The following is a 27,207-nucleotide window of genomic DNA, read 5'->3' on the forward strand; positions in this document are numbered from 1 at the left end:
TAATTTAAATATTTTTTAAAATGTTTAAATTGTTTAATGTTTAAAAGCTTTCAACATACATACTTTATTTGAATTTCCTGCATATCTTTATACTCCCCGATTTTCAATATTTCTGTATGCAACTGGTGGCATTCCAGTTGTATCCTTCTCCAAAGAGCATCCCGTGACTGCAGCTCATTTCTCATTTCTGAAAATTCGGCCTCCATGTTCTAAAGACACAAGCAAATACATAAATAGTTAAATAAAATGAGACAGTAGTGGCTCAAAATGCTGTTATTTTAACACATAATTTTTGATACCTGTATAATTTGTGTGAAAGGACATACACGTTTTTATTTTGAGTTTCATTTCTGAAAAAGGCACTGCTTTCATGTCAGTTCCTTTCTCCGGAAATGTCATCTAAAAAATAAGATGCTGAATATTCTTTAGCTCTTGCAATGTTCCAATGCATCTGTCTCTGAAACTATCACAGGAAACACCATTCAGAAGTTCTTCATTGTACTAAATACATCTAAAATACACAGTCTGCTTGTTTCAGCAGGTTCTGTACCCTAGTACAGGCTTCACATGCAGAATTAGTGCCATAAGTAACTTGCATTTTCTATTTTCCTAACAGCATTTCCAAATTTATAAGCTTGAAAACTAAAAGGCTACAGAAAAGCAGGATTAGGTGCATGTCTTCATTAAACATTGCCTGGAAGCTCGGAGCAGATACATCTAGACTTAAGTACTTAGATAAGGTATGTACTCAATCATCTCCAAAACTAGTTCTATCTCCATGGAGCTAATTGCTTATTTGAATGAACATTACAAAATTTTAAGCAATCACAAAAAGATTTTTCTTAGAGACTCCACAAATCTTATCTCTATTGTACCTTTAATTTCTGATTGATAATGTGATAGACAACCCAAAGATACACGTTATGTTTGGCATCCTAAAATCTGAATTCCCCAAAAAATCAGAATTCCCCCAAAATATACTGAAAACATACTAAAGATAAGAACTTGGACATATAAATCACAAATAACAAAAGTAGCAATAATAATCAAATTATTGCAATAATAATATCCAGAGAATCCTTATTTCCTCTCACCCAAGATCCAAAAGCACGTTCCAGAGTACAAAAAGAAAAAGGATTTTCCAAGGATGTTGATCCTTTGCCTTTAAAACTATTACACTAAAAAATGGTAGCATTTTTCATCATTTCTTCATTTTATTTCAATATAGTTTCCACGTTTAAAAGCAAAAATAAAGCCTTTGAACTTTCAAAAGACAACCGGAATCCAGAAATGACACCGCATGCAGGAACTTCAAAGGTCTATTTCCCTTAGAGCCTCACATGAGAATGACCTTCCTTCCAAGAAGCCTGTGGTTTTCCTCTGGCTGAAAGGGCTGCTGAAGACAGATACGAAGCGCTTTTACGTTTTTTATAAGGATTGCATATACAGATTCATTCATCTTATCCTTTGTTAGATAAAGGCTGAGAGTGCTTTTTTAAACTCAGAAATGCAAGTCAGGGCATATTCAAGTGAAATAAAGCCTAATGAATTGTTAAAATTGTCTGCAAGACTTGCTCGTGATCATCTTCATGACTTCAACATTCAAGAAATAACCACAATTATTTTATAATATATGAAGCTCAGGGAGGGTTACTACCCCTCTGATTTCATTCTGGGGTGGATAAGGGGAATGAATGCTGCACAACTGTGTGGTGAAACACGTACCATCTGTGGCAAGACTGCAGTCATCGTACATATTTACATAAATTGTATTTTCTTCCGTGAATTATAATAATAGCATGAACAACAGCAGCCACAGCAGCAGCCACAATAATAATTGAAACAGAACTTCAGGTCAAGAGTTTCACACATCACTTCAAAAAAATCATTTAGAGATGTACCACTTATTATTTTAGGAAATATCTATTACATCTAATTAAAACACCAAAATGAAAATGAATTTTGAAGCAGAAAACTTTAGGTTTAGTTTGTAAAATATCTAATGAAATATAACTTTTTAAGAATCTGTTTCAAGTTCAAAAATTTGCCAAATCCTCTCTTTTCTTCTGTGAAAAGGTTTGCTTCAACTAGCTTGCTGTGTTTGATACCCAAAGGAGGTCTCAAAAAATTCCTGATCAGCTCCTGTTCTAATTCTACTCAAAGCTGTTCAACCTTTGTAATACAATTATATGCTGTATTTCGATGTAAATTAGTGTCCAGCAGACGACTTAATAAAGACTTTCAAGAACCAAGCCTCCTGCATGATGTTTTCAGGCTGCGTCTCATGTATGCCTGACTTTTTGGCATTTATGAATTGTCAGTTTGTCTGACCATTCATAAGATAGCAAAATAGTCTGCGGTCTCAGTTTGGGTCTTCTAAAGTTCGTATTTGCTGTACAGCCAACAAACTGGCCTTCCATACGTTTCACCTTATCACTGTTTGCTTGCTAATTAATAGGATGACAGAAATATTTAGAAGCAGACAGGAAATGGTCATAGGCATAGAAGATATATGAGGATAATACTACGCTTGCTGTCATTGCCATCAGCCTTCTCCCCACCAAGATTCCCATTTCACAGAATCACAGAATGGTAGGGTTGGAAGGGACCTCTGGAGATCACCTAGTCCAACCCCCCTGCCAGAGCAGGGTCACCCAGAGCAGGTTGCACAGGAACACGTCCAGGTGGGTTTTGAATGTCTCCAGAGACGGAGACTCCAAAACCTGCCTGGGCAGCCTGTGCCAGGGCTCTGCCACCCTCAAAGTAAAGAAGTTCCTCCTCATGTTTAGGTGGAACTTCCTATGCTCAAGTTTGTGCCCGTTACCTCTTGTCCTGTCACCGGGCACCACTGAAAAGAGCCTGGCCTCATCCTCCTGACACCCACCCTTTCAGTATTCATAAGCATTGGTAAGATCCCCCCTCAGTTGTCTTTTTTCCAGACTGAAGAGACCCAAATCCTTCAGCCTTTCTTCATAAGAGAGATGTTCCCGTCCCCTAATCATCTTGGTAGCTCTCTGCTGCACCCTCTCCAGCAGTTCCCTGTCCTTCTTGAACCGGGGAGCCCAGAACGGGACACAGTGCTCCAAATGCAGCCTCAGCAGGGCAGAGTAGAGGGGGAGGATGACCTCCCTCGACCTGCTGGCCACACTCTTCTTGATGCACCCCAGGATGCCATTGGCCTTCTTGGCCACAAGGGCACATTGCTGGCTCACGGTCATCCTGTTGTCCACCAGGACTCCCAGGTCTCTCTCAGCTGAGCTGCTCTCCAGCAGGTCAGCCCCCGACCTGGACTGGTGCAGGGGGTTATTCCTCCCCAGGTGCAGCACCCTACACTTGCCCTTGTTGAATTTCATAAGGTTCCTCTCTGCCCAACTCTCCACCCTGTCCAGGTCTCTCTGTATGGTGGCACAGCCTTCCGGTGTGTCAGCCACCCCACCCAGCTTTGTGTCATCAGCAAACTTGCTGAGGGTGCACTCTATCCCCTCATCCAGGTCATTGATGAATATATTGAAGAGGACTGGACGCAGTACTGACCCCTGGGGAACACCACTCATCAATGACCTCCAACTAGACTCTGTGCCCCTAACCACTACCCTCTGAGCTCTGTCTTTCAACCAGTTATCTATCCACCCCACTGCCCATTCATCTAACCCACACTTCCTAAGCTTCCCTATGAGGATGCTGTGGGAGACGGTGTTAGATGCCTTGCTTAAGTCAAGGTAGACAACATCCACTGCCCTCCCCTCATCTATCCAACTGGTCATGCCATCACAGTTAGTCAGACATGATTCCCCCTTGGTGAATCCATGTTGAGTGCTTCTGATAGCTTTCTTTTCCTCCACATGCCTTGAGATGACGCCCAGAATGAGATGTTCCATCATCTTTTTTATTCCACACTACCAGCACAGGTATTCCACAACTTTCTGCCCTTTAGCTGACAATGTTATATACACCTAGTTCCACTTCTACTTAAAAAGTCTTCAGTGCGTCCTACAGATCCTGCATTCTATGCACACAATTCCAAAAAGCCTCTTGCTTGAAGATTTTCTTAAAGGCTACAGCACAATGACATCTACTCTCTCTGTTGTACAGCATATATCCACCTGCTCCAATTGCCATGATTTGTTCCACTCCTATTCTAGTTCCAATACTTTTGATGGCAGCCTTTTAGCAGGCCCCAAAACTGAGGTTTTTGCTTGCATACTGATAGCTTGTATACAGACAAATGACTCCGTGAACTAATGTGCAAATTAAATGTATAAAAATCACATGCGCTAAACTTGGCTGTTCTGCCAATACCTGATATTAACCTCCACCATATGTATGTTAATTCCTATAAAGTATATTGCATATGCAGTTATAACTCTTCAAGGTTGTCTATAAACAGAAATAGATTATCTTTCTCCAGAGTCGAGGTTATTATAGGCCACTCAATATATTACTGAACATTGAAGTGTTTAAATAAATAAGCAAAAGCATAATTTATGTATGTTACCAGAAAAAAATAGCAACAAGAATCTCATTCCTGATCTGTTTCAAGCATAGCTAATACAAAAGGCTGTAAAGATTTTGTATTATCTCAATCTTGTCAGAACTCATATGTCACAACTGAAACAAGAGGCCCAAATGGCTGTCTTCCTAGAGCAATGCTATGTTGAAAAACGGTAAACTGGGGGTAAGATAAAAACTGATGGTTGGTTCTTCACATGGCCAGCAACTTAATAATTCACTGACTGCAACATCTTCTCTCAATAATAAAGTATACCATACACTTTTCTAGATGCTTATTTACTAGCTATGTGGCACAGCGTACAACAAGGTGTAAATCAGCTGAAGAGATTTCATAGAAGTCATTTATATACAAGGAACCAAGTGAACTAGGCTAAGTTCCTGTAGGCGCTATGGCTATTGGAAAGTTAAAAAAACCCTCGATAAACAGACAAGAATAAAATATACTACTACATATCAAACATATTTCTGTTTTCTCTTCAAGTGTTACTCAACAAATTGTACTGTTCACAGCTCATTCTGTGCTCCTGCAAAGAATATGCCTAATGTACAGATCTTTTATATAGGCATCTCACTACAACTTTTTAAAGTATACTCTTAAGTAATTAATTCTCCAACATTATTTCCACAGTCATCATGAAAAAGAAAAACTATTACTACCTGGCATTGGTTTTGGTACATTTTTAGATCCTCCCGGAGTTTCAGATTTTCCTCTTCTAGTTTATTCTTGTTTATTGCTATTTCATTCACAGTTGCCTTTAGCTTTTCAATAATCAGCTCATCCTTTTCACTTTCGGGCTGTCCATACGTAACTACCTCTTCTTGGGTTTGTTTCTTATCGCTTATTTGGAATTGATCATTCTGGGTCTGCTTCTATAAAACAAGAAAATATTTTAAATGAAATTCAATAATTATATGTAAGTTGTACGGACCAAACCATTACTACTATTTCCATTTCCACCAGCATTTTCTTAGAAAAGATGGCACAATTGTAACAGTTTGCATTACTTCTCTAGAGGATACTTCCTTGTTTTAGACTGAAGTTCTTTGTCCTCAGTAAGAAAAACGCTTCAGAAACTTTCAAGGGCACAGAATATTTTTCAAGGATTTTTCTCCTCTACTGTGTATTTCCCTAGCACCTGATGTTAATTAGCCCCAAATGTGAAGAAGGTGAATATGATGACCTACTCAAAGCAGTTACCTATAAAAAATAATTTGAGGGAAATGTTCCTCTGTGATTCACTGAACTCAGTAGGAGTTGTGTGTGTGCGCGCCTCAGGATAGACATTAACCTTTGACAGGAGGACTAGCGTTACATAGTTCATGTATAAACAGCTCAGTTACTACAGTAACTGTACTTCTTTGATATCATTATCCTTAAACTTGGGGAATAATCATTTGCACATTCTGCGGAGTCCCACACTCCATTCTGGTACCAATTAAAATCCTAAATCCAATACTTCAGAAAATCAGTACGGCCAGTATTTGTGAATTCACAGGCATCGTGAAGAAGCATAATTACTATGGTAACTGGTTTTGCTGTTTAAAAAATTATCCACATGCATCCCTCTACTGGGAGATTAACAAGCAGCAGTAATCTTTCAGAAGACTGAGAATTAGATGAAAAATGACAACGAAATATAACCTGGAAGCCATGTATCATGTGCAGAGATGAAGCTGAGCATGAAAATGTATATTAAAAATACATAGGGTTACAAATATCATACTTCATGGATAAGGACTGCAAAAAGGCATGCTTTAGTCAGCTTTTGATGTCATCAACTATGTTCCCCTAATTTGTGTTGGATGAGCACCTAAGCAGAACTGAGCACTGGCTGCGTATCAAATCAAAAGCCAAAAGAAATTTGCAGGTAAGTTTCATTTCTATAGGTAATAACTGAAGGTCCCCCTGACATCTAAGTTACGGAGTCTAACATATCGTAATGTCAAAACATCCTGTGAAAAATATGGCGCAAGACTCCAGCTGGAAATCAAAGACCTCACAAAAGAGGAATCTGAGACAAAGACACAGGACCAATCGAAGCTTTTTAATACAGTTAAGGGCTAACAGTTCATCAGATTTCTATTTAATAAACTAGTTGGTGTTATGTTACAGTCTTGAAGAAAATTGTCTTCAAAGACAGTTCACAGATGGCAGTGATGTAAGTCTCAACAGAAAATTGTGGATGACCACCTTGAGTACTCTATTTTGACTTGTCTAACTATATAAGCAACATAGTTGCAAAAGTAGTTTTGTCTAGTCAAAGCCTTGCTTTTTTAACACGTTTGTACGGAAGTTCAATAGTTGCAATAGAATGCTTTTAGCATCTAAACCCAAACCTTATCTGTCACCCTTAGAAACTCTGGCTACAGGTAAAGGCTCTCATAGGAATTGCTAAGAAAGCGTTTCACTAGATTAAGATCCAATGAGCTTAGTAACAGTGGAAAAGGGGATTACTAGTTAGCAACGTAAATGGCTTCCACTTACTTAAGTTTCGAGCTGTCTTGTGACCCAGTTAATCTGTAAGTTATTTTCTAATTTTTTTAGAGCAGGATAGGTCATCAAGACATCATTAAATCTATTTTGTTCTGAATTGGAAGCAATTAGAAAAAGCAAAATATGCTAGATCAACAGGCTATATAAAAAAAGTAGTAAGCAAACTGGTAAGTAAAAAAGAATCACGAAGTCAGACAAGGAGTGAATGGTAACTTGAAAGTGAAAAATATGATAAAAAAGGTATAAGTGATCCAAAAAACAATGCCAAGTCTGATTTTGGAGTAGGATACAGAAATCAATTTTTCTGCATGAATTACATTAATGCATATTTATGATCTTTAAAAAAATGAGGGATCTCTTGGTTTTGAAGGAACTTTATATTTGAGTCAACATAGTAATGGCATGTACTACTTACTTGGTAAGATATTTTTCAATAACTTGTCATCACAATTAATTGCATTATTAGTAAATAGCACAGAAGATAAAAGTATCTCCACGGTGTACTTAAAAAAGTAAAAAGGAACGCACACTGCTTTTTGCAGTTTTTTTAAAATCAGGAATATTGTCATTTTCATCATGATACTTTTTCTCATTTTCACGAGAAAAACAAAATTAAAATAACTGTATGCATCATTAGATCTTTCTGTATGGGTCTGCCTTACCTAATGCAATGTATTCACTACCAATATAGCCATGTATTGTCAGATCCACTGTAAGCTTAGTGGTGTTCAGATTTTTTAAATAAAGTTAAAATAACTCTAGCTGAGCTAACAGCTCATTTTCTTCCTAAAGCAGGAAGGTAGGAATTTTACCTGAAATAAACTACGTTTCTTGGACAATAATTTTTGTTGAGCATCTAAATAAATGAGACAATTTTGGCAGCTTGTCCCCTTCTTATCCCATTCTCTTAATTTTGCCTTGAATTCCTGAAAGACAGCAAAACAAGGCTAGTAAACACAGGGAAAATCACTTTTTTCCTTAATCTAAATAACTTTGTAATTTGTATAGTTCTAAGAAAAATCTAATTTTTTAATCAATAATCTTTCCATAATTTTGGAAAGGAGAAAAAAAGATCTATGATATAAACACCCATCTAGCCACCTCCACCAGGAAAGCCATCCCCACCAGTCTTTAGGGCTGTTAATCTGAAAAAAATGTGTGGTAAACATAATCATTAAATAGAAGTGATAAAATATTTAAAATCATTTCCATTGCTGTAGATCTTAGAGTTATGACTATAATACCTCCCTTTAATTGAAGGATAGTTCCTGTAACTTTAAAGCTATATCAGTGCCAAGTAGAGTAATTAGCAGGGAATCAAATCTTTAATATTCAGGCAAATGTTTTGAGTGCTTGCTTTTTTCCTTTTTTTTTTTTTTTTGAACGAATGGGACAGCAGCTACCGTGAATAAATTTTACTTCTTGCGCTCTTTACAATTGCTGCTTCTGGTTCTGAGTTCGCCTAGTTTAAACAAAAACTTGTTTAACAAATTCTATTATATCAGATTTATCTAACACTGTTTTTGTATTTGCACTTCTATTCCTATTTATAGTGTATTTGAATTTGCTCTTAAATCATACCAGATCTTACATGTTCACAACTAGACTTTAAAGGCGGTATCCTACAAAATAAGTTGAACTCCAGCTACTAGAGCTGTTGCTCTTTTAGTATGAAGAATTAGCAAAATAACACTATACTGTTTTATACAGTGAAAACTATAATACTTACAAGCTGTTACGAGAACTTCCTATTTCCCAGTGGAAATGTTTCCAAAAAAGACAGATAACTTTTTATAATTATCCTAAACTTGGGTATTCCACAAATTTTAAAAAATAAGATTCTATTTGCTACTGCAACAAAATTGAATGCTTTCCAACATGGATTATTAATACAAATCTTCTCTATTATAGCTTTCCTAATATCTGCTTTGGCATTTTAAACAAATAAACATCTTCCCATTTTATAAAATGTGATACAAATGGAGTTTCAGACTATTCAATAAGGACTGCAGGTTCAAGGCCTTACTAAAGCACTGCTGAGCTTAGTAGATTTCCAACGCAGTCATTATTTCCTGAATACTAGAATTTGCAGAACATATTCCATTGATTTTCCATACTGCATAATTAATCAAATTATTCTTGTGTTACATTATTTTCACATTTTAATCTTGAATAAGGTCATTCTCAAATTAGCTAGATCAGACAGTTTCACAGTAGTGATATATTTAGTCAACGATAGATGTATAACCCATTTATTATTCTTGTAGTAGCAGACGTTGGCAGCTATGCTGCAGTCCAAAGTGTAGGAGCTTTTCTGACGGTGAGGATTCTTCCATGTGAAGAGATGGCAATATCATGTAGCGCTACGATGTGTCTAGGATGTGTCCTGTTATGTAGGTATAGTTACCTAAAGGTCACAGAAGTTATTCCTATATCTTATAGAATAACATAGAAGATAGGCAAGTTCAAAAGATCCTTAAGTATGAAAGTACTTGAAGTCTATTAGTTCTTAAGATTTTGCTTGTAAAGTTCTCAAAGTTTCTAAATCTGTATCATAAACCTACATAAATCTATATCATAAGCCTGTAAGTCTTCACAATGCTTAGCAACTAGGCGACTAGCTCACACTTCCAACTGGTATTCCTCTGCTTACTTTCCCTACAGGACCCAGTTTAGTAAACTCTTGAAGCACACACTACTTTATCATGCTTTACAAAGGATGGCGAGAGAAAATGTAAATTATTTTTTGTGATCCTCTTATGCTTCATCAGACTAGTGGTTAGACTGTTCTCCCCACACGTGGAAGACTCAGTTTAATAATCTTCTCTCCAGGCAGAATCTGAACCAGAAGCTTCCCACGATAATTTTCCACCTAACAAACAAATGTTATTTTTCAACAGGCTCTGGAATTCTTCCTTTTGAAGTTGTTTCACTTTGCACAGGATACCAGCAAATTTATTGTATAAGTAAAAAAGAAGAAGCAAAAATTATCACAGCCAGAGATTACATTGCTCAATTATAAGAAATGAGACTGGATATCAGTTTCTGACCAGTGAATGTAGCCAGAAGAGTATCCAGGGAGAAGCCACCACTTGGAGGCACGCTCTCTATATGCCAGTTCTCTGTGCTGGCTAACTCTCCTGTTGGCCCAATAAATATTTTATTATTCCACAGATCATAAAGTAACTTCTAACTCTGAGAAGTCAAGGCCAGGAAATTATGATTAGAAATTAGTATCTTTTTGTATCCAAGAATAAGTCAGCTAAAATCCATTCTGCATCCAGAGGGACAGGGAATGTGACCGAATCCTGTCCTCAGCGTCTCATATTATCTACTCCCCCACTCAGTATGCTGGATTCTGTGGAATGTGTTTTTAAGTGCCCAATCCTTTCTAATGCATTTCCTAAGGAAACTAGGCAGGGATGTCAACGATTGCCTCAGGCACACGGGTGTTGACAAGATATGTGTGTAACAAACAGTTTTCCAATCCTAAATCCTTTTCCTATCTAACCCTACATGGTCAAAGTTGTCAAAACTTGAATTAATGGTAGGTATTATGCGACAGTACCCAGCATATGTAAAAGGTCTCATGCCTCAAGAGATTATATAATTAATTTATTAATCAGGAAAAAAGTAAAATTTATTTATAGTTACAGTTACGAAGAAAATTATCTATATGAACTCAAAGAACTACTAAAAACACTAATAAGACTTGCATAAAAGAACAAAACCTGAATATTAAAATGTGCACCTTTTCTTGCCAGAGCAAGAAATTATATAATTTTTGTAGAATTTTCAGGAAATTAACGTTTACAACTGTAAACGCAAATTAGTTCTAAAGGCATACTAAAATTAGAATAGAATAACAAAGAATTCTTACCTCCAGTTTCCTATATAAATTGGTCAGTTCAGGTGGTGTCTCTAGGCTTTCCGCACATTTTTCTCTACTTTCAACCTTTTTTTGTTTTAACTGATGTGACTGTAGCTTTTCGTAAATACATGTCAACTTTGAAAACTAAAAATGAATGCAGAGTTGAACATGCAGAATCTATCAAAGATGACCATATGGACAAAGTTTTCTTTAAACTAGAATCACCAACTGCAGCTTCAGTGTAACAGAATCAATTAATAAAGTTAATTTATTAGAGATGAACAAGACTAAGCTCTCACATAAATGTTAACTAACTGTTCAAAACGGTTCGTTTGACAGATACTTAATTCTGCTGAAGTGACTAGATGACCTTTAAAGGCCCCTTCCAACCCAAATTATTCTATGATTCTTTATGGCACTGTTACCCATAGTGTCATTTCCTCTCCAATCTTTATCTGAAATGTTCGATACTTGTTTACTGCCATCTTGTGTTGACATTTTTAAAGGGTGATTCCCCAGCTAGAATGAGGGAGTATCATTAACACATTTTAAACTTGCATGTTTCTTTTTTTATCACAAAAATTGCTGAAATGTTACATGTGTGATGATTGCATTCTTCTATAATCATTAAGTACCAAAGACTGTCCATGAGAATTAGACACGAAATACAGTTCTGCCTGTTGATCTTACCGTGAAAGCATGGTCAGAGGCAAAGGAGTCAGAGGCAGAGAAGGCAAGGTACCAGTAGAAGTACCAGCCTCTTCAGAAAAACGGCCAGCCTGATCAACAGTTAGCTATACTACACTAGCAAAGGCACTAGTGGCCACTAACAGGTTTGATACAGTAAACCAACATTGTCTGGTAGAGATATGTACCTATAAATAATCAAGGATATTACCAAAGGAAACACTAAAAATATGGTCTTGAGGGAAGCCAAGTGAAAGTACTGTGTCCAGCTTTGGAGCCCTCAGCACAAGAAGGACATGGACCTGTTGGAGCGGGTCCAGAGGAGGGCCATGAAGATGATCAGAGGGCTGGAGCATCCCTCCTATGAAGACAGGCTGAGAGAGTTGGGGTTGTCCAGCCTGGAGAAGAGAAGGCTTCAGGGAGACCTTATAGCAGCCTTCCAGTACCTGAAGGGGGCCTATAAGAAAGCCACGGAGGGGCTGGTTGCAAGGGCATGTAGCAACAGGATGAGGGGCAATGGTTTTAAACTAGAGCAGGGTAGGTTTAGATTAGGCATTAGGAAGAAGTTCTTTACACTGAAGGTGGTGAGACACTGGCACAGGTTGCCCAGAGAAGCTGTGGATGCCCCATCCCTGGAGACATTCAAGGCCAGGCTGGATGAGGCTCAGAGCAACCTGATCTAGTTGAAGATGTCCCTGCTTACTGCAGGGGGGTTGGACTAGATGACCTTTAAAGGTCCCTTCCAACCCAACACATTCTATGATTCTATGAACTTTGAGAATAATGTTTAGTAGAAAAGAAGCTTACAACTATGAATACTGATCATGTCTCTTGTTGTTTTGTTCCTTTAAATTCTGGCATATATGACTTAAAAAATTCTGAATCTAACACGAAGTTCTTTGTTTAGACAAAAAAAATACATAGACTCTCATATTTTTGTTAACTGCTCAAGTGAACTACTGTCTGGAAAAGAAATTGCTTCCAAGGAAGTAATTGGAAATGGAATGGAATCCTGTTGAACCAACCTCGAATGAGCAATTGAGGTCTGTCCAGATAACAAAGATGGCCAAATAAGTCCAGAAATCCAGAAAAGATACAGAACAGAAACTGGAGTTAAAGAATCATCTGGAAACTTCCTAGAGACATAGAGATTTTGGGAACTCATAATACGGAACAGCAAAAAAGAATGGAAAAGATGACCAGAAGATAGATTGTTGTAGACTAGAAAGTTTCATGAAATTGGGAGGTCCAGGAATAGATTTAACCAACTCGGAATTTCTGAATAGAAATCCTGTAACATGGACTTAGGGAGCTGAGGTATCACCTTCAAAATAAAATCAAAATTCTTGCACAGAAGCTGCTTACATTTGAAATTGACCTTGCCAGAGAACACGGGTAAGATAAAATATTTAAAATGGGTTGGAGTATCCAGGCTCAAAACAACATGGAACTCATTGCCTTTGGAAGAAAGATATCCTTTTGCAAATAACAGGAGTTTTGCTCTTGAATATATTATGGCATATGTGAACTGCCTGGGAAGAGTAAACTCAGAAGACTGTTCTTGCTGAAAAGGCTAGGAAATATAGGATCCAACACTTCAGAAAATCAGCCTAAAAAGGAAAAGAATGGCCAAAATGAGAAAATTTAGTTTGAATATTAGATTTATTTAATGAAAGTAGGATATTTTAGACAGATTATAGTCTGAATGTTATCATGACCGGAAACTAGACTAAAAGCCAAGAATCTTTCCATTTAATAATAGATATTTGCTTTAAAGATAAGATCTAAGTTGTTCTATATGCATGCTGTACAATTCAAAAATAAATAAATAAAAAATAGAGGCATTTTCATGAGTTTTGGGGTAGAATTCATCTAAGTTTAGATTTCCGAAAGTCAGACATCCAAGACTGAGCTACTCTGTGTTAGAAAAAGCTGCCTCCAAATGCTTAGTCATTTCAGCTATCTTAAATTCTCATCATACATTGACATCAATTATATTCTAGGGGTGTCCATTTCCCTCCATTGATTCTAAAGGGAGCCTGAGGTAGCTCAGTCGTAGCCATCTAGCTTTTAAATGTCTATGAGAGGCAATTAGTTGCTGAAGTGCTTAGAGCAAGAATGGATTCTTGTTCTTTTGATGAGGGATTTCTGTCATTTTCAAAATGAGAATAACTACTAAACATAAATAGAGGGAAAAAAATGAAGGAAGAAAGTAATGAATATGAACCCCTAAAGTTTTTCCTATTTAATTATGGCAAAATGTTGTACCTTTGAATGAGTGCAGCAGTGTGGCCTAAGAATTTCAGGCCACGCATCATGAATTATTTCCCTAATACAAGAAAAATACAGGTTTTACTGCATTGGACATAATCAATTCAGTGGGAAAGTTGCTCATTAAACAGCTGCTTTTATCAATAGCAAGGGTAGAAAGCACTGAGGACCACAGAACGAGTATATCAGAGAGAAATTTGACCTGAATAGCCTAGCATTCTTAGAGCTAGAAAAAGTGATCTCTATGTCTACCAAGATTAAGAAGGAACAAAAACTGGGAGGCATTTTAAGAATACCTCTGCAGAGAAAGATACAATGCTACTGGCAAATAGTAACACTCACACCATTTGTGCCAAACTAAATTGTAGCTTTTAAGATTATATAGTGTAGAAGGAGGTATAACTTTTAAGTGAGGATAAGAACCAAAAGAAAGGGAGACAAAGGAGATAAGGCAAAGATTAATATTGTCAGGGAAGCTCTGTATTTTAGATATGAGTTTGTGCAGCTGAGAATCAGGGACATTAAAGTCATTCTATTGCAGACTCTGCAGCACTGCAATTTAAGAAAAACTCCATAAGGAGACATAGTAAAAGGTAGAGGAGCAGAGTGGGATAGTCCTACTGTCTAGCAAAGGTGCATGGAGTTCTTCTATCAGGCAAACTTTCTGTTTACCACCTAGGGAATCTAAGCAGGCCTCCTAATTTAGGCACTTAAAAGTTTCCTTCTTCACTCGATGGGTACTGGATGGGTATTTCATGAAGACATACGGTTTGCTGAAAGGGAAGGAATAGGAACAGAAAAGAAAATGCAAATGGCATCAGTGCTGGAACCTTTGGTAAAATAAACGGGATGGCTGAGAGAGAAGGAAATGTTTGGAGGCATAGACTGGGAAAGTGATGTATATTCTTAAGAGCTAGAAATCAAAGCTTGCATAAAGATAAAAGCAGCAGCAATCAGGACACTCAAAGAAAGGTTAGGTGATCTGAGCGGTAACTAAAAAGGAGAATCTTGGCAAGAAGTATAATCAGGGGTACAGAGGGAAGCTTGTAGGTTAGGAAGTGTCGGATTCTTTATAAAAAACACAAAGAGAAAACATTATATTTGACCACGGAATGGACTTGTAGGGCAAATAACAACTTCAATCAAAATCAAAAGCTTTATGAAAAATGACCTGGAGTTTCAATTTCAGGAAGTTCAATTACAATGAAGCTCTTAGCAACAACATGTAACATAAACCCAGTCATTTTTAGCATGTGATAAGATAAAAAAAAGTGAAAAAATTGCAGGAAATGTGAAAAAGGATGAGAAAAGACATATCTGCTGTATTTGGGGGGATAGTTTTGCATTCCTAGAGGTACCTTAAAACTTATATGTAAAAAGTCACACCTTTTTTCATTGTATGATGTTTATCTTCTCAATAATCATGCTAAAATGTTGTTTCTTTTTCTGTAATTTGTGTAAACTATAAAACAGCGTTTGTTTCTAGCTACTTTCCCAAATGTTTAGAAGTGTTAATTACATAAATAACCAAAACATTCTCTCTTTACTCACAGAACTGTTTGCCAAATCAATTTCCATATATAAAAGAAAGAAACAAATTAAAGACAATATAATCTTAAAAATAAATTATAAATTTATTGGTTTGATGGATTTGGGTGGTAAAGGTTATCACCTCTAAATGAAAATAATAATATTCAACTCGTGCAATCCAAGATGATTCTAGGATAAGTGTGATGATTGGAAATTTTTAATTAAAACACTAAATCTCCAGTAGGGTAATCCAGTGAAGGAAACGGTAGAATAGCAGGAAAAACAATGTAGGATTGTGTGTGTTAACTTGTTAAAATCTGAGAAACAGAATAGACTGAAGTTTCCTAAGAATTTAGATTCATGATTGAAGTGGAAAATAATGAAGGGACAAAAATACAGGCACAGAGCAAAGACAGCCAAACAGATGCATAGAATCATAGAACCATAGAATGGTTTGGGTTGGAAGGGACCTTTAAAGATCATCTACTCCGATCCCCCTGCCATGGGCAGGGACACCTCCCACTAGACCAGGTTGCTCAAAGTCACATCCAACCTGGTCTGGAACACTTCCAGGGAAGGGTGATGCACAACTTCTCTGGGAAACCTGTTCCAGCGTCTCACAACCCGCATTAAAAAAAAAATATTCTTCCTTATGTCCAATCTAAATCTCCCCTCTTTCACTTTAAAACTATTGCCCCTTCTCCTGTCACTACATGCCCTGGTAAAAAGTCTATCTCCATCTTTCTTAAAAGTCCCCGTTAAGTATTTAAAGGTCACAGTAAGGTCTCCCTGGAGCTTTCTCTTCTCCAGGCTGAACAACCCCAACTTTCTCAGCCTGTCTTCACATGAGAGGTGCTCCAGCCCTCTGATAATTTTTGTGGCCCTCCTCTGGACTCAATCTAACAGGTCCATGTCCTTCTTGTATTGGGGACCCCAATATAGTACTCCAGGGTGGGGTGTCCTGAGAGCAAAGTAAAGGGTGAAAATATCTCCCTCAAACTGCTGGCCATGTTTCTTTTGATACAGCCCAGGATCCAGTTGGCTTTCTGGGCTGTGAGCACGCACTGAAATAAATAAATCCAAAACAAATTACCAATGTCAATAATCCAGGTTACTCTAGTTTTGATACTATGTTCCCTTATGGAAAGCTATCAGAGCACTTTAACAATCCTTGTCAATCAGGCAAACTAAAACCAGAAAAAATTAGAGCAAAGACATGACAAGAATAGTTTAAGTCTTAAAATTGCTAATGTGCATCAGAGTCTTATTAGCATGAATCTAATTATCTATTTTATTCATTCACCACGGTTTTAGGTTAGTAGTCGAAAGTCAGGAAATCAAGTATCTGTCTTCGTAACAGATGTCACAATTACATCAAAATCCATCCAAAGAGTTTGGACATGTCAGTACAGAAAGGATAATGGAGCCTGTATCATTAGGCATGTATAAACTCTTTATACTGCAATCATAAAATAATGAAACAGACATTTTTCTTACTTGAGATTTCAGTGCCTGAAGCTGAATTTCATAACTCTGAGCCATTTCATATTTAGTTTTATGTAAGTCTTCCAGTTTCTGTCGAAGTAGTCCTACCTAGAGTTAGAATAAGCATTCAAATTTACCTTTTCTGAAGTGCTCCAAAATATGTCATTTTTGGAATAGTGATTTGAAACTTTGAAAAAAGACAGTTGCTTAAAAGATAGATATTAAAAACATATATTCATTCAGTATCTTAATAATAAAACCGGATACCACAAACCGAGATTGTGTCAGCATCGAGTTAGGGATTTTATAGTAAAAAATCTCATTGTATGCTTACGTTATGATTTAATGATAGTACTATATGATTCTGCCATGAAAGACCATCTAATGAAAGCATTTCTGAACCAACTATACGAATGAACTGCTGTGCCCCATTGTGAAAATTTTGCTTAAGTGGCTTGTATAATCATATAAATGACTTTCAGCTACTTATGTAAAATTATTGGAAGATGCTGTAGACTCATTTCAGCTCGCTAAGTACAGTGCCATTTGAGCTATCTTGAATTATCTAAGAGTTTCCCAGAGGTCTAAGAAATATGACAAAGAGCATACATGACACCTGTGTTTTTCTGGAGGCGCAGCTGGAAGCTAGATGGAATATGCTAAAATATTTCAGATAACATCTTTGTATAGGCAAATAAATGGACACTTTAAGGACTGGCTATCTGAATTATTCTCTTGGCTCCTCTGACTGCAATGACTAAGGGCAAGTTCCTAATTGCTCATGAGGGAGAGTTCTTTCATTTTCAAAACTCCCACTTGGCAGTTTGGACAACTAGCTCACAGAAAGATGCCCACGTGTAAACACCTAACTTCAGATGTCTTGAGCTAGAGCTGAACACTGTGCTAGGATTTACTGATGGTTCTGAATGAATTCTCAGCAGTCAAGATTGTGAAGTATGGATAATATCAGGTACACTGGGCTTTCAGTTTGATAAGCAAGTCTAATTGGTAACACAATGTGAATCTTCACTATTAATATTAAAATTATGATACAAAGAAATATCATGTAAAAAGATAAAAATCAGGTATAAACAGGAATTACAAAGACATAATTTTGTGAAACTTTTGGAACTGCATATTTCTGTTTAAAATTTCTGATGAAGCTAGAAGTGTTGGCATTTAGAAAAAACATCAAATTATCTTTTTAGAGCTAAACTAGGAATATTTGATTTAGACTTTAGGGGAATAGAAGAAATATGAGACTTCCAATGACATTTTTACAACCACTTTTCAGAACACAAGCACACTTTAAAACAAAACACTAAGGATAATTAGTGACCTTTAAAAGGTGTTTGGTATTTTTACATGATAGAACAAACAGGTCTCCTTATAGAGCATTTAGAGCATACTATTAACTAACTCCCAGAATAAATACTTTCTTTAGAGCATGTGATATTCTTAAATACCTCTTGACCTTTTTGATCCAGTTTGCTTTGGGCACTTGCTAATTCTTGATCCTGGATATCCATCTTTGCTTCTAAAGCTTTCATCTTCCTTTCCCATTCCACTTTCTTGCTGTTTACCATGCTGTCAATTTGATGCACTAATTCCTGAAGTTCAGCTTCACACAGAGAAGCTCTAATAATATAAAAAAAAAGATATTTTTTTCAAATAAAGAATAAGGGAGAAAACAAATTTTTATTTACATGGCTAAGATTTTATTTTAATTCTTCTGGAAAGAATTACTTTTCAACATGAGAAAGAAAGAAATGGGAAAGCTAAATGATGCCTTCAATTGTAAGTGGAATCAAACCCAGAGTATTTAGCACGGACTTTTTGCCTAGCTTAAATGCTGTTTGATATCCTCTCACTTTTCCAGGGATGAACTTTTAAATGAGCATAAGACGAGTTGAAATTATCGAGGCCCAAACCTCATGGGGCAAGAGTAGGAGAAGCTGAATACTAAGTTGCTTATGGGCACAGGACTTCCCAGTAAGCAGAGTTTGCTGATGGAATTTATTAGACAGCTGGCTCAAAAGCAAGCCACAATTCTAAATTGCTTGTTTGACTTTTACACGTTGTTTTCCCATTCTCTTTGTGGAAAAAGGACTTAAATAACAAGGCGACTTGTACAATAATAGTAAGTTTTTATGCTACTAGAAAGCACAGAAGTGAGTGCATTTTGAAAAAGAGCTTGTCTTTTGGGGGGACCGTGTGCTTAATTAGTTTTATCAACTTCATGTTTTTTTGAAAATACCACACGTTCTAAGCATTTTTAGTGTGTTCAGAGCTCATTGAATGTTGGATGTAGATATTTTTATACTAAGTACCAAAAGGGGCATGTATCTCACTGGAGTGAAGGAAAACCTTTAACTGACTGTTTTCAGCCAGTGGAATAATGTGATGGATTTTTAAACTTTTGAGGAGTAGCATCTTTCATTTCCCTTTCTGTAAACATTTACTTTCCACACAATTTTTTAGTGGCATCTGTTATTTGCATACCCTGTTCTCATATCAGTTACTGTTGATAAACTTTTCTACTTCTTTTCCACTTCTTTTCCACTTCTTTTTTTAGAGCTTTTTTTATACCTTATTGTTTCCTGTTCTAGTTTTAATTGCTTCACATTTTTTTCTAAATAAGAGATTCTATTTATAAATTACCCTAGTATACAACTTTATTGCTTTCTTTAGAAGACATACTTCTATCTTAAGTTTATCACATATTGAATGTATTGAAATGTGTCATCTTTAGTCGCTGCAGCCTTAACTTGGCATGAAAAAAAATCTCATTTAAAATCTTCAAATTACTCTTTTCAATGGTATGATCTGATAATTGTGAAAATTTCTGCATTTTTCCTTCTCCAATGATTTAGAAATTACTATATCCAATTACTGCCGTATCTAAATGAAGGTACAAATAAAATCAATGGGGTTTTTCCACTGTCAACCAGTTATACTGTTAGTAAACTCTAAGTGGTACAACTGCTTTCTCTTCACTTTTTTCATCTGTCATAGTGACTATTCATTGTACAATGGAAATTTAATCTGCATTTAATTTCCATTTCCTCATACTGTTGCATAATTTTCAAGTCTCTTCTTTCTTTTTATGGTTTTGATTAGAAGCCTGCATCAAATTTCCTGTAGATAAAACCAGCAATTGTATTCTTTCATAGATTTGTTAACTATCCCTCCTGAAATCTAAACTAATGCAAAAAAAGTGTATTGTAACCTGTTACTTTTCATGATATTAACCTTCTGATAAACAAGTTTCTTCACTTAAAATAATCTAAGAATGCTGTGACACCGTTTTGAGTCATGACATGTTCTATTTTCCTTTTAATAATATCTCACTGACATTTTCCCCAAAAGTAAAAGTGATAGCCACTAGTTATAATTTAATTGGTTCTTCAATTTATAAAAATTTAAAAGCTGTGTATTCTCTTGACTGCTGATGGTACACTCCTCTGTGTGCACCTCTGTGTGCATATAAAGTGCCTTTAAGATCACTCATCAGTTTGCAGTCATTTTAATATTTCTATGGCATGATGGTTTGTTAAAATGAGCATAGCTATTTCCTTAAAATGAGCATAGCTATTATTTTATGAAATAATTGCCATAGAGACAGTCACATAGAGACAAAAGATGGTGCACCATCTGAATAATGTAACAGCAACCTACAAAAGGGTTAACGATAAAAAGCACAGCAGTATGCCTGTAACTGCTCCATCCTAGGAAGTGTTGGAGAGGATTTCAATACCTAAAATTAGCAGAGAATGTCATTTCGTGTCACAAACATTACAATCTGGCATGTGTTTTTGGGGGACATTGCAACCGAGAACGTGCCAAGCAATTAGGAACTCTACTTTAGCAGAACTGCGCTTAACCAAACACAGACTGAGCCATGCGCTAAGAGGTAATATCCCTATTGCCAGTGAGCCTTCAACTGCTGATTGTGCTGCCAGCACTAACTAACATGGTCCTCTACTGGAAGTGACTGCGCAAACCAAGCCTTAATGTAAGCAGATGCTTTTACTGCTGGTAGTTGATACCACCATCTTGTGTGAAGGCCAGCATGAAAATGCTTCCTTTCTTTTCTGGCTATCTTTCACAGCCCAGCTCTTCACTCAGCTCTCCAAATGTCTGCCCTCCCAGTGCCCACGCAGACAGAATGAAGTCCCCCGTCTGTAGGTTGTGCTCTGGGTCAAGCGCTGGTCCCACCCACTCTGCGTTTCATCTCCTGCATGCTCGGCTTTTGAAAGCACTGCACTAAAAAAAAGAGTTCTTTAACATGGATATGTGTTTATTGAATATCTCTTTTTTTGGTGCTTAAATGGTGCATATCCCTTGTTTTGATAATTATTACAGGAAACGAGCAAATTTGTTAGATTTACAATATCATAATTAAAACTTAACAGGATTTTTTTAAGTTAAATTCTTTAAAACTTTTTTATATCAACAAATGCTTGAAACTTTATCAATGTTAAGCTTGGAATGGCTTTTTAAATACATGCATAAATCTTAATGCATTTTTAATGTTAAAACTGTTAGCAATGGCATTTTAGAATTCAATATGACTCACAGAATAGTAATAACCAAAGTGGAAGCAAGTAGTACACTGTGACGTACATATCACTAAACAAAAATGTCCCCCTCCCCAGGTGCCTGAAACTCATCTCAAAATAGCATTAATGACGCAGCAAACTTGGATTCCCTCTGGGTGGAATACAAAATGGGATTTTGAAAACAGACGATGAAGCAATACTGCATCACGACTACCTTTTCTTTGATACTGCTGTAAGGAGCTGTGCCCTTCCAGCCTCATGTATTGTCAGGTGGCAACACTTTGGTTAACCACCAGCAATGACTCCGCTATCTGATTTTAGCCTTCAGAAATAGGTACTTTCTTTATTGCTTGTCACATGAATCATCTAAATATTGTCATGCAAGTGCAAATGCAACCGCTAGCCCGGATCATCAGGTTACCCCTTCAGACCCACCATAGCTGACATCTTCCTCTTAAGTCTCACCTGTCTCTCAGATCATCAGTTTTGCCTCAACAGTTCTTGCATGTTTCTTGAACCTAGAACCACCAATATATAAAAGGGAGCCGTTGAAGGAAAAATCCCTTCTGAAACAGCTTCTCAGTCTATCTGCACCTTCTCTCTCTACTTCCTCACGTAGATCCTCTAGGTACCCCTGCAGGTGAAAAATTACCTGAATCTACCTGAAGCTGTAGATTACTGCTGCCGTTCTACTATGAGAACTACTCCGTATCATGGCTGTGGCGTTACAAACAGATCTGCATAAAGATGTATCTGGCAGTTAACCCCCCCCACTAACATAGAGATACTACTAGCCGTTGTAACTACTACTTTAGTCCATTCAGTGTTTTGAAAAGAGTGATAATTAACCCCTTCAGAATATGGAAAATCATATGGTATCACAATCATGAGAATTTATTTTGATGACTGGATGTGGAATGTGGAAAACTCTGGTATCTTTTATTTAATATGCCATCAAGTAAACAAACACACAAAGAACAAGTTTTCCCATAAAACAAAGAAGTATATGTATGTTTTTCTTACCCATACGCATTGAGCGTTCCCACTTTGCTGAATGCATACATCAGATGGATTCTTCATACATGGAAGTAATGACTTGTACTTAAGCAAGAGGCAGCTATTTTTTTTGGTTGCATTTACTTTGAAAAAGCTCAAAGCACTTAAAGGTAGTTCATTTCCAAAGTGATGTAGGCAAGCTCTTAGTCTTCTTTTATTCTGTTTCCATATTGGTGAAAACAGAGATGATTCATATTCTGCTGTCATTAATAACTATTTATCTTCACATAAAATCCAGGTTTCCAAATTCAGACAAACCACAATCCAGATAATAAATTTTACCAACTCCAGGCCTTTATCAGAAATTATTTTGGATGTGTATTCCAAACTACTCCTCCAGATTCTTTGGATAGTTAATGGAAATACATAGCTACCAAGAATACCTGGTTTATGGTGGGACAAATCACTCTCTAGATTCATCTGCAATGGCCGGAAATTTCACATATGTTGATTACAACAAAGGCCAGGCAGGATCTGAACTCCTGAAATAGGCTTCTGCTTTGTTAAAATAGTATCCAAAAAATAGCAATATTTTGATCTTTTTTAAAATTCAAGTTTTTATATGACTATATTTACCAATCAGCACCAACAAAAAGAATGCCCCTCAAAGCCAAAAGAAACGGCCACATTGTTAAGAACATCATAATTTACCGCAGCAATTTTTTTTCTACCATGAAAAGTGTGCAAATTATTTTTTAGTCCAACGGAGCACACTTTCAAATCCCATTAACATTTTCTTGGGCCAGAATAAGGTGTGATAGAATATGAGTGTTTCTGTTATTTTAAGTAATAACAAAAGTATTAAACACTTAATATGCATCATATTACCTTGGACCGCTTCTTGGTGATAATGATAGAAGAAATAGTTTTATATGAAAAAAGGTAGTAAGTGTAATTACAAATTATGATAGATAAATATTCTATTTAGCTCATTATATGGGGAAGTAGTTTTTATATTGCTGTGTTCCTTGAACAGCCTGGATGGGGTGAAGCCCTACATCAAATCTCACCCATGTTTACACTTCTTTAGAGAGATTTTGAGCTGTACTAATATTTTTTTAGATTAACACTAAAAGAATTAGACTTGGATTATGTCAAAAAAAGATGATTGTGTTGTGTTGAAAGAGGCACTTAATACTTGGGAAGAACAATTGTGGTTATTACCTGTGCAAAATAAGACTAGAGTTTTAGCAATTAATAGCCTTGTTTTTAAGATTTTTGAATGTTTTAAGAGCTGTGATATGTAAGTTTATACTGCTGTAGCCTAGCAACTTCAACTATTTTTTAAAACTGTTTAAAATAACATTTCTTAACATCTTAACAAAACCCAACATAGCTTTCATTTTTTCCTCTTTTGTTCAGATATGAAGATTTTTAAAAATTTACTAACAGAAATAGTCAGTAGGTTATTAGCTAAAGCAATAAGACGTGTTGTCTTAATTATCAGTAACCTCTCCATTTGCATAGAAAGCAGAAGAAATTGAGAAATTCACATTTTTAATAAACCCACATAATTCAATTCCATTATATTATATATATATATATAAATATATATATATATATCCAATTTCAATTGCAACTCCCAGACAGTAACTCATTACTTACTTAGCGACAGCTTGTTCCTGAAACACTTCTAGGTCCGGCTCCATATTACCAATCATTGTTTTAACCTGCTGAAACAATAAAAATCAAATAATTCAGATTCTTAAATGTGTGCATTTATACAGCCAAGTAGTGCATACTGGCTAGTTCTACGCTTTCCATTTCTGCAATTCAGGAGCAGGGGAATGTAGCCCTAATTACACACTGGAATAGGCAAAATTAAAACTTCTGGCGTAGCAGAACTTCTCAGCAGCTCTCACGCTTGGTGCGGCACTGAGGTACTGGAGGTGGAAAGATCAGAACAAGACCGTGGCTGGGACCAGTCTGGTTCCGTGGGTCCAGCAGGACACAAGGACGTGGGGCAAGTCTGGCTGCATCCAAGAACAGGAACCAGCCACATTATGGGTGACAGGGTGGCATGAAACAGCCCTAATTCCTCATGGGGGTGCGCACTGGGGGTCTCCAGGGCATGGGTACCACCACATACAGATGTGCAGGCACCGCCACATGGCACTGCAGCCTTGGCTTTCCAGAGACCAGGCATCTCAGATGACGCTGCCACAGCAGGACTGGCTCCAGAGGGGACCAGCATCTCAGGTGACACTGCCACAGGGGCAGTCGTGGCTTTTAACAGAGGACCAGCACCTGAGGTGACCCCGCCACAGGACCACCACCCTTGAATCCATAGGAGACTGGCACCTGAGGTGACACTGCCACAGGACCACCACCCTTGGCTCCACAGGAGACCGGCACCTGAGGTGACAGACACCGGGGCAGCCTTGGCCGCGCCGGACACCTGAGGAGACCGGGGCAGCCCCGGACGCCCGGGCCCCCGCGGACGGCCAGGAGGCGAGTGCGGCCGCCCCCTCCCCGCCTGTTACCTGCCGCGCTCCCCCCGTCGCTCCATTCGCACCCGATGTCGCCGTGGCCGCGGCACGAGCTCCACAGCCCGGTTACCCCCGCTCCCCCATCCCGCCCCAGCTCCCGCCCGCCGCCCCCAGCGGCCGTTGAGGACCGTCGCCGCGGTAACGCGAAGGGCGGCCCGGCGAGGCGGGAAGGCGGGCGGGCCGGCTGGGCGGGCCGGCCAGCGGGGCAAGGCGAGGGGCGAGGCCGGGGCGGTGGCCCTAGGGGAGGACACCGGCCGCCGCCGGGTGCTGGAGGGGGCGGCGGGGAGCTGCCGGAGAGCCGAGGGGAGGGCGACGGGGCTGGGGCAGGGCCAGGGCCCGGCGGGGTCGGGCATGAGGGTGCTGTGGGCGCTTCCCGCCTCGAGGTCCCGTGGGGCCGGCAGGGAGCTGCCATGGCGCGGGGGGAGCGGCCCGGCCATCCCGGTGTCACCCTTGTCTTGTTTGCGGGGTCCTGCGTCCCTCCGGTGGCCGCCCATCGGCTGGAAGGAAGCCGGAGTGGATTTTACCTCAGGAAATGTCACCCAGGATAAAGAACATGTATTTTTGCTTTAACATTATTTAAGAAATCAGTAGGCAGGATGGGTGGGGGATTTTTCCTTCCTTTTTTTTTTTTTACCTTTAAAACGCTACTATTCCTAGATAATGAGAAGGCTGAACATTACCCTTTTCTTTCTGAATGACTAGCTATGCTCTTGGAAAATGGCTTCGAACGATTTTCAGATTATTGTGCAAATGACCTAGGTTTGGATGACGCTTCTCTTTACATTTTTGTGGACTTCAGTCTGTCTTATTCGACAACAAAACACTCCTAAGAATCACAGCTATTTCGACTTTTTAGAGTAATAATTTGTGCTTCCGAACTTAGCATTTATAGATTTCTTCAAACACCAGGGAATTTTTCTACCAGGACAGTACAATTCACTTTATTGTCCTGAAATTGCACGGAGCATTTTTGGGAGCTGCTAGTCTATTTATGTACACTAAATTTCAAGCTTTTTGTTTGTTTTGCTTGGACTGTTTACTTCAATTAGCCAAGTGAACCCCATTTTTAATATCAGTTCTAAGGAATAGTCTATTTCGTTTGGTTCCTACCTATGGTGCTACAGCAGATGATTGTCATGTCAGCAGAAGTACTGTTTCAAGCTATGAATTATGAAAAATATTTTTTAAAATGGAAGATTTAAAAATTAAAAATATTATAAAGTTTCCTTAGTCGATCTAGAAAATAACTGACAATTTTCCTTTGTAGTTTGCCTAAAGATTACTGAAAGTGTTTTTATTTTTGCTTTACGCTTTTTTTCATGGCTATATTTCATTTCAGGGATATCCTGGGAATGCTTTAGATCATTATTTGTCAGGCAGCAGCAGGAGCAGCTGCTGGGCGATGTCAGGCGAGCCCAGAGCCCAGGGAGCCAGGCAGCGCTCTCCCCAACACGGCGCGGTCCCACAGCACCCGGCCAGAAGAGCAAAGGGGACAATGACAGTAACTGGGGTCCGCCACAACCAAGGGATGGCCAGACAGGCCCACAGTTTGTCAGATATGAGGTGACTCTGGAAGGCAAAATTCAGAGCAGCGAGGTGTGATGCTGAGCACAGGCACGGCTACAGCATTGCTCAGACAGCAACATGGCCCTGAGCTGAAATGCTGCTCCTGAGCTGAGGGCATGGGCCCCCAGCAGAGCATCTCACAGCTCTGCCTTGTAGGGTCTTGACCCCAGGTTCTGGCTGCACCATGTCAGAGCTGGCAGTGAGGACAGGCAGCCAAACCCTTAGGGAAGAGGGGAGGAGGTTGCAGCACCAGTTGCTGCACTCCAAGCCCTGGAAACATTTTCTTCATTACACTTCGGTGATTACACTTTTCTTCATTATTTACTTCCTGTAATAGAATTAGTGTGAAGAAATCTCACTGAAACATTTGATTTTTGATACCTGAAATGTTTCAAATATAATTTCTTCTAATTGAAATACTGGTTTAAGATTTAAAAAAAAAATAGCGAAACTTAGATTGATTTATTTTAAATACTTGAATTTAGGATGATTTAAAGTATTATGTACTAGGAAGAATTTTTAATGTAACTGCCGGCAAATTTCCATTTGTTCATCTGGAGCGATATTTATCAGGCATATTCCCAGTGCATATATTTTAATTTCCTCCCTGTCTCATCCTCTCTCAGTGGTAATCAGTTATTCAGAAATATAACTTCCATCTGTCATGCCCAAATAGAATTGGGG

General features: G+C 38.1%; 1 protein-coding gene across 1 annotated transcript in view; it reads right to left on the reverse strand.

The window, feature by feature from the left end:
• The window catches only part of DEUP1 (deuterosome assembly protein 1), a 43,750-nt gene extending 18,648 nt beyond the window's left edge, over nt 1-25,102 (reverse strand). Inside the window, exons 1-8 of the mRNA XM_074572986.1 lie at nt 24,952-25,102; nt 24,074-24,138; nt 18,317-18,488; nt 16,863-16,958; nt 10,887-11,021; nt 7,819-7,932; nt 5,170-5,382; nt 64-209 (exon numbers count right to left, since the gene is read on the reverse strand). Of these exons, the coding sequence (XP_074429087.1) occupies nt 64-209; nt 5,170-5,382; nt 7,819-7,932; nt 10,887-11,021; nt 16,863-16,958; nt 18,317-18,488; nt 24,074-24,129 (932 nt within the window). The 5' untranslated portion in view covers nt 24,130-24,138; nt 24,952-25,102. The remainder of the gene's footprint in view (nt 1-63; nt 210-5,169; nt 5,383-7,818; nt 7,933-10,886; nt 11,022-16,862; nt 16,959-18,316; nt 18,489-24,073; nt 24,139-24,951) is intronic.
• Nucleotides 25,103-27,207: the final 2,105 nt, after the last annotated feature.

Source organism: Larus michahellis, chromosome 1 (genome assembly GCF_964199755.1).
Source record: "Larus michahellis chromosome 1, bLarMic1.1, whole genome shotgun sequence".
Taxonomy (NCBI): domain Eukaryota; kingdom Metazoa; phylum Chordata; class Aves; order Charadriiformes; family Laridae; genus Larus; species Larus michahellis.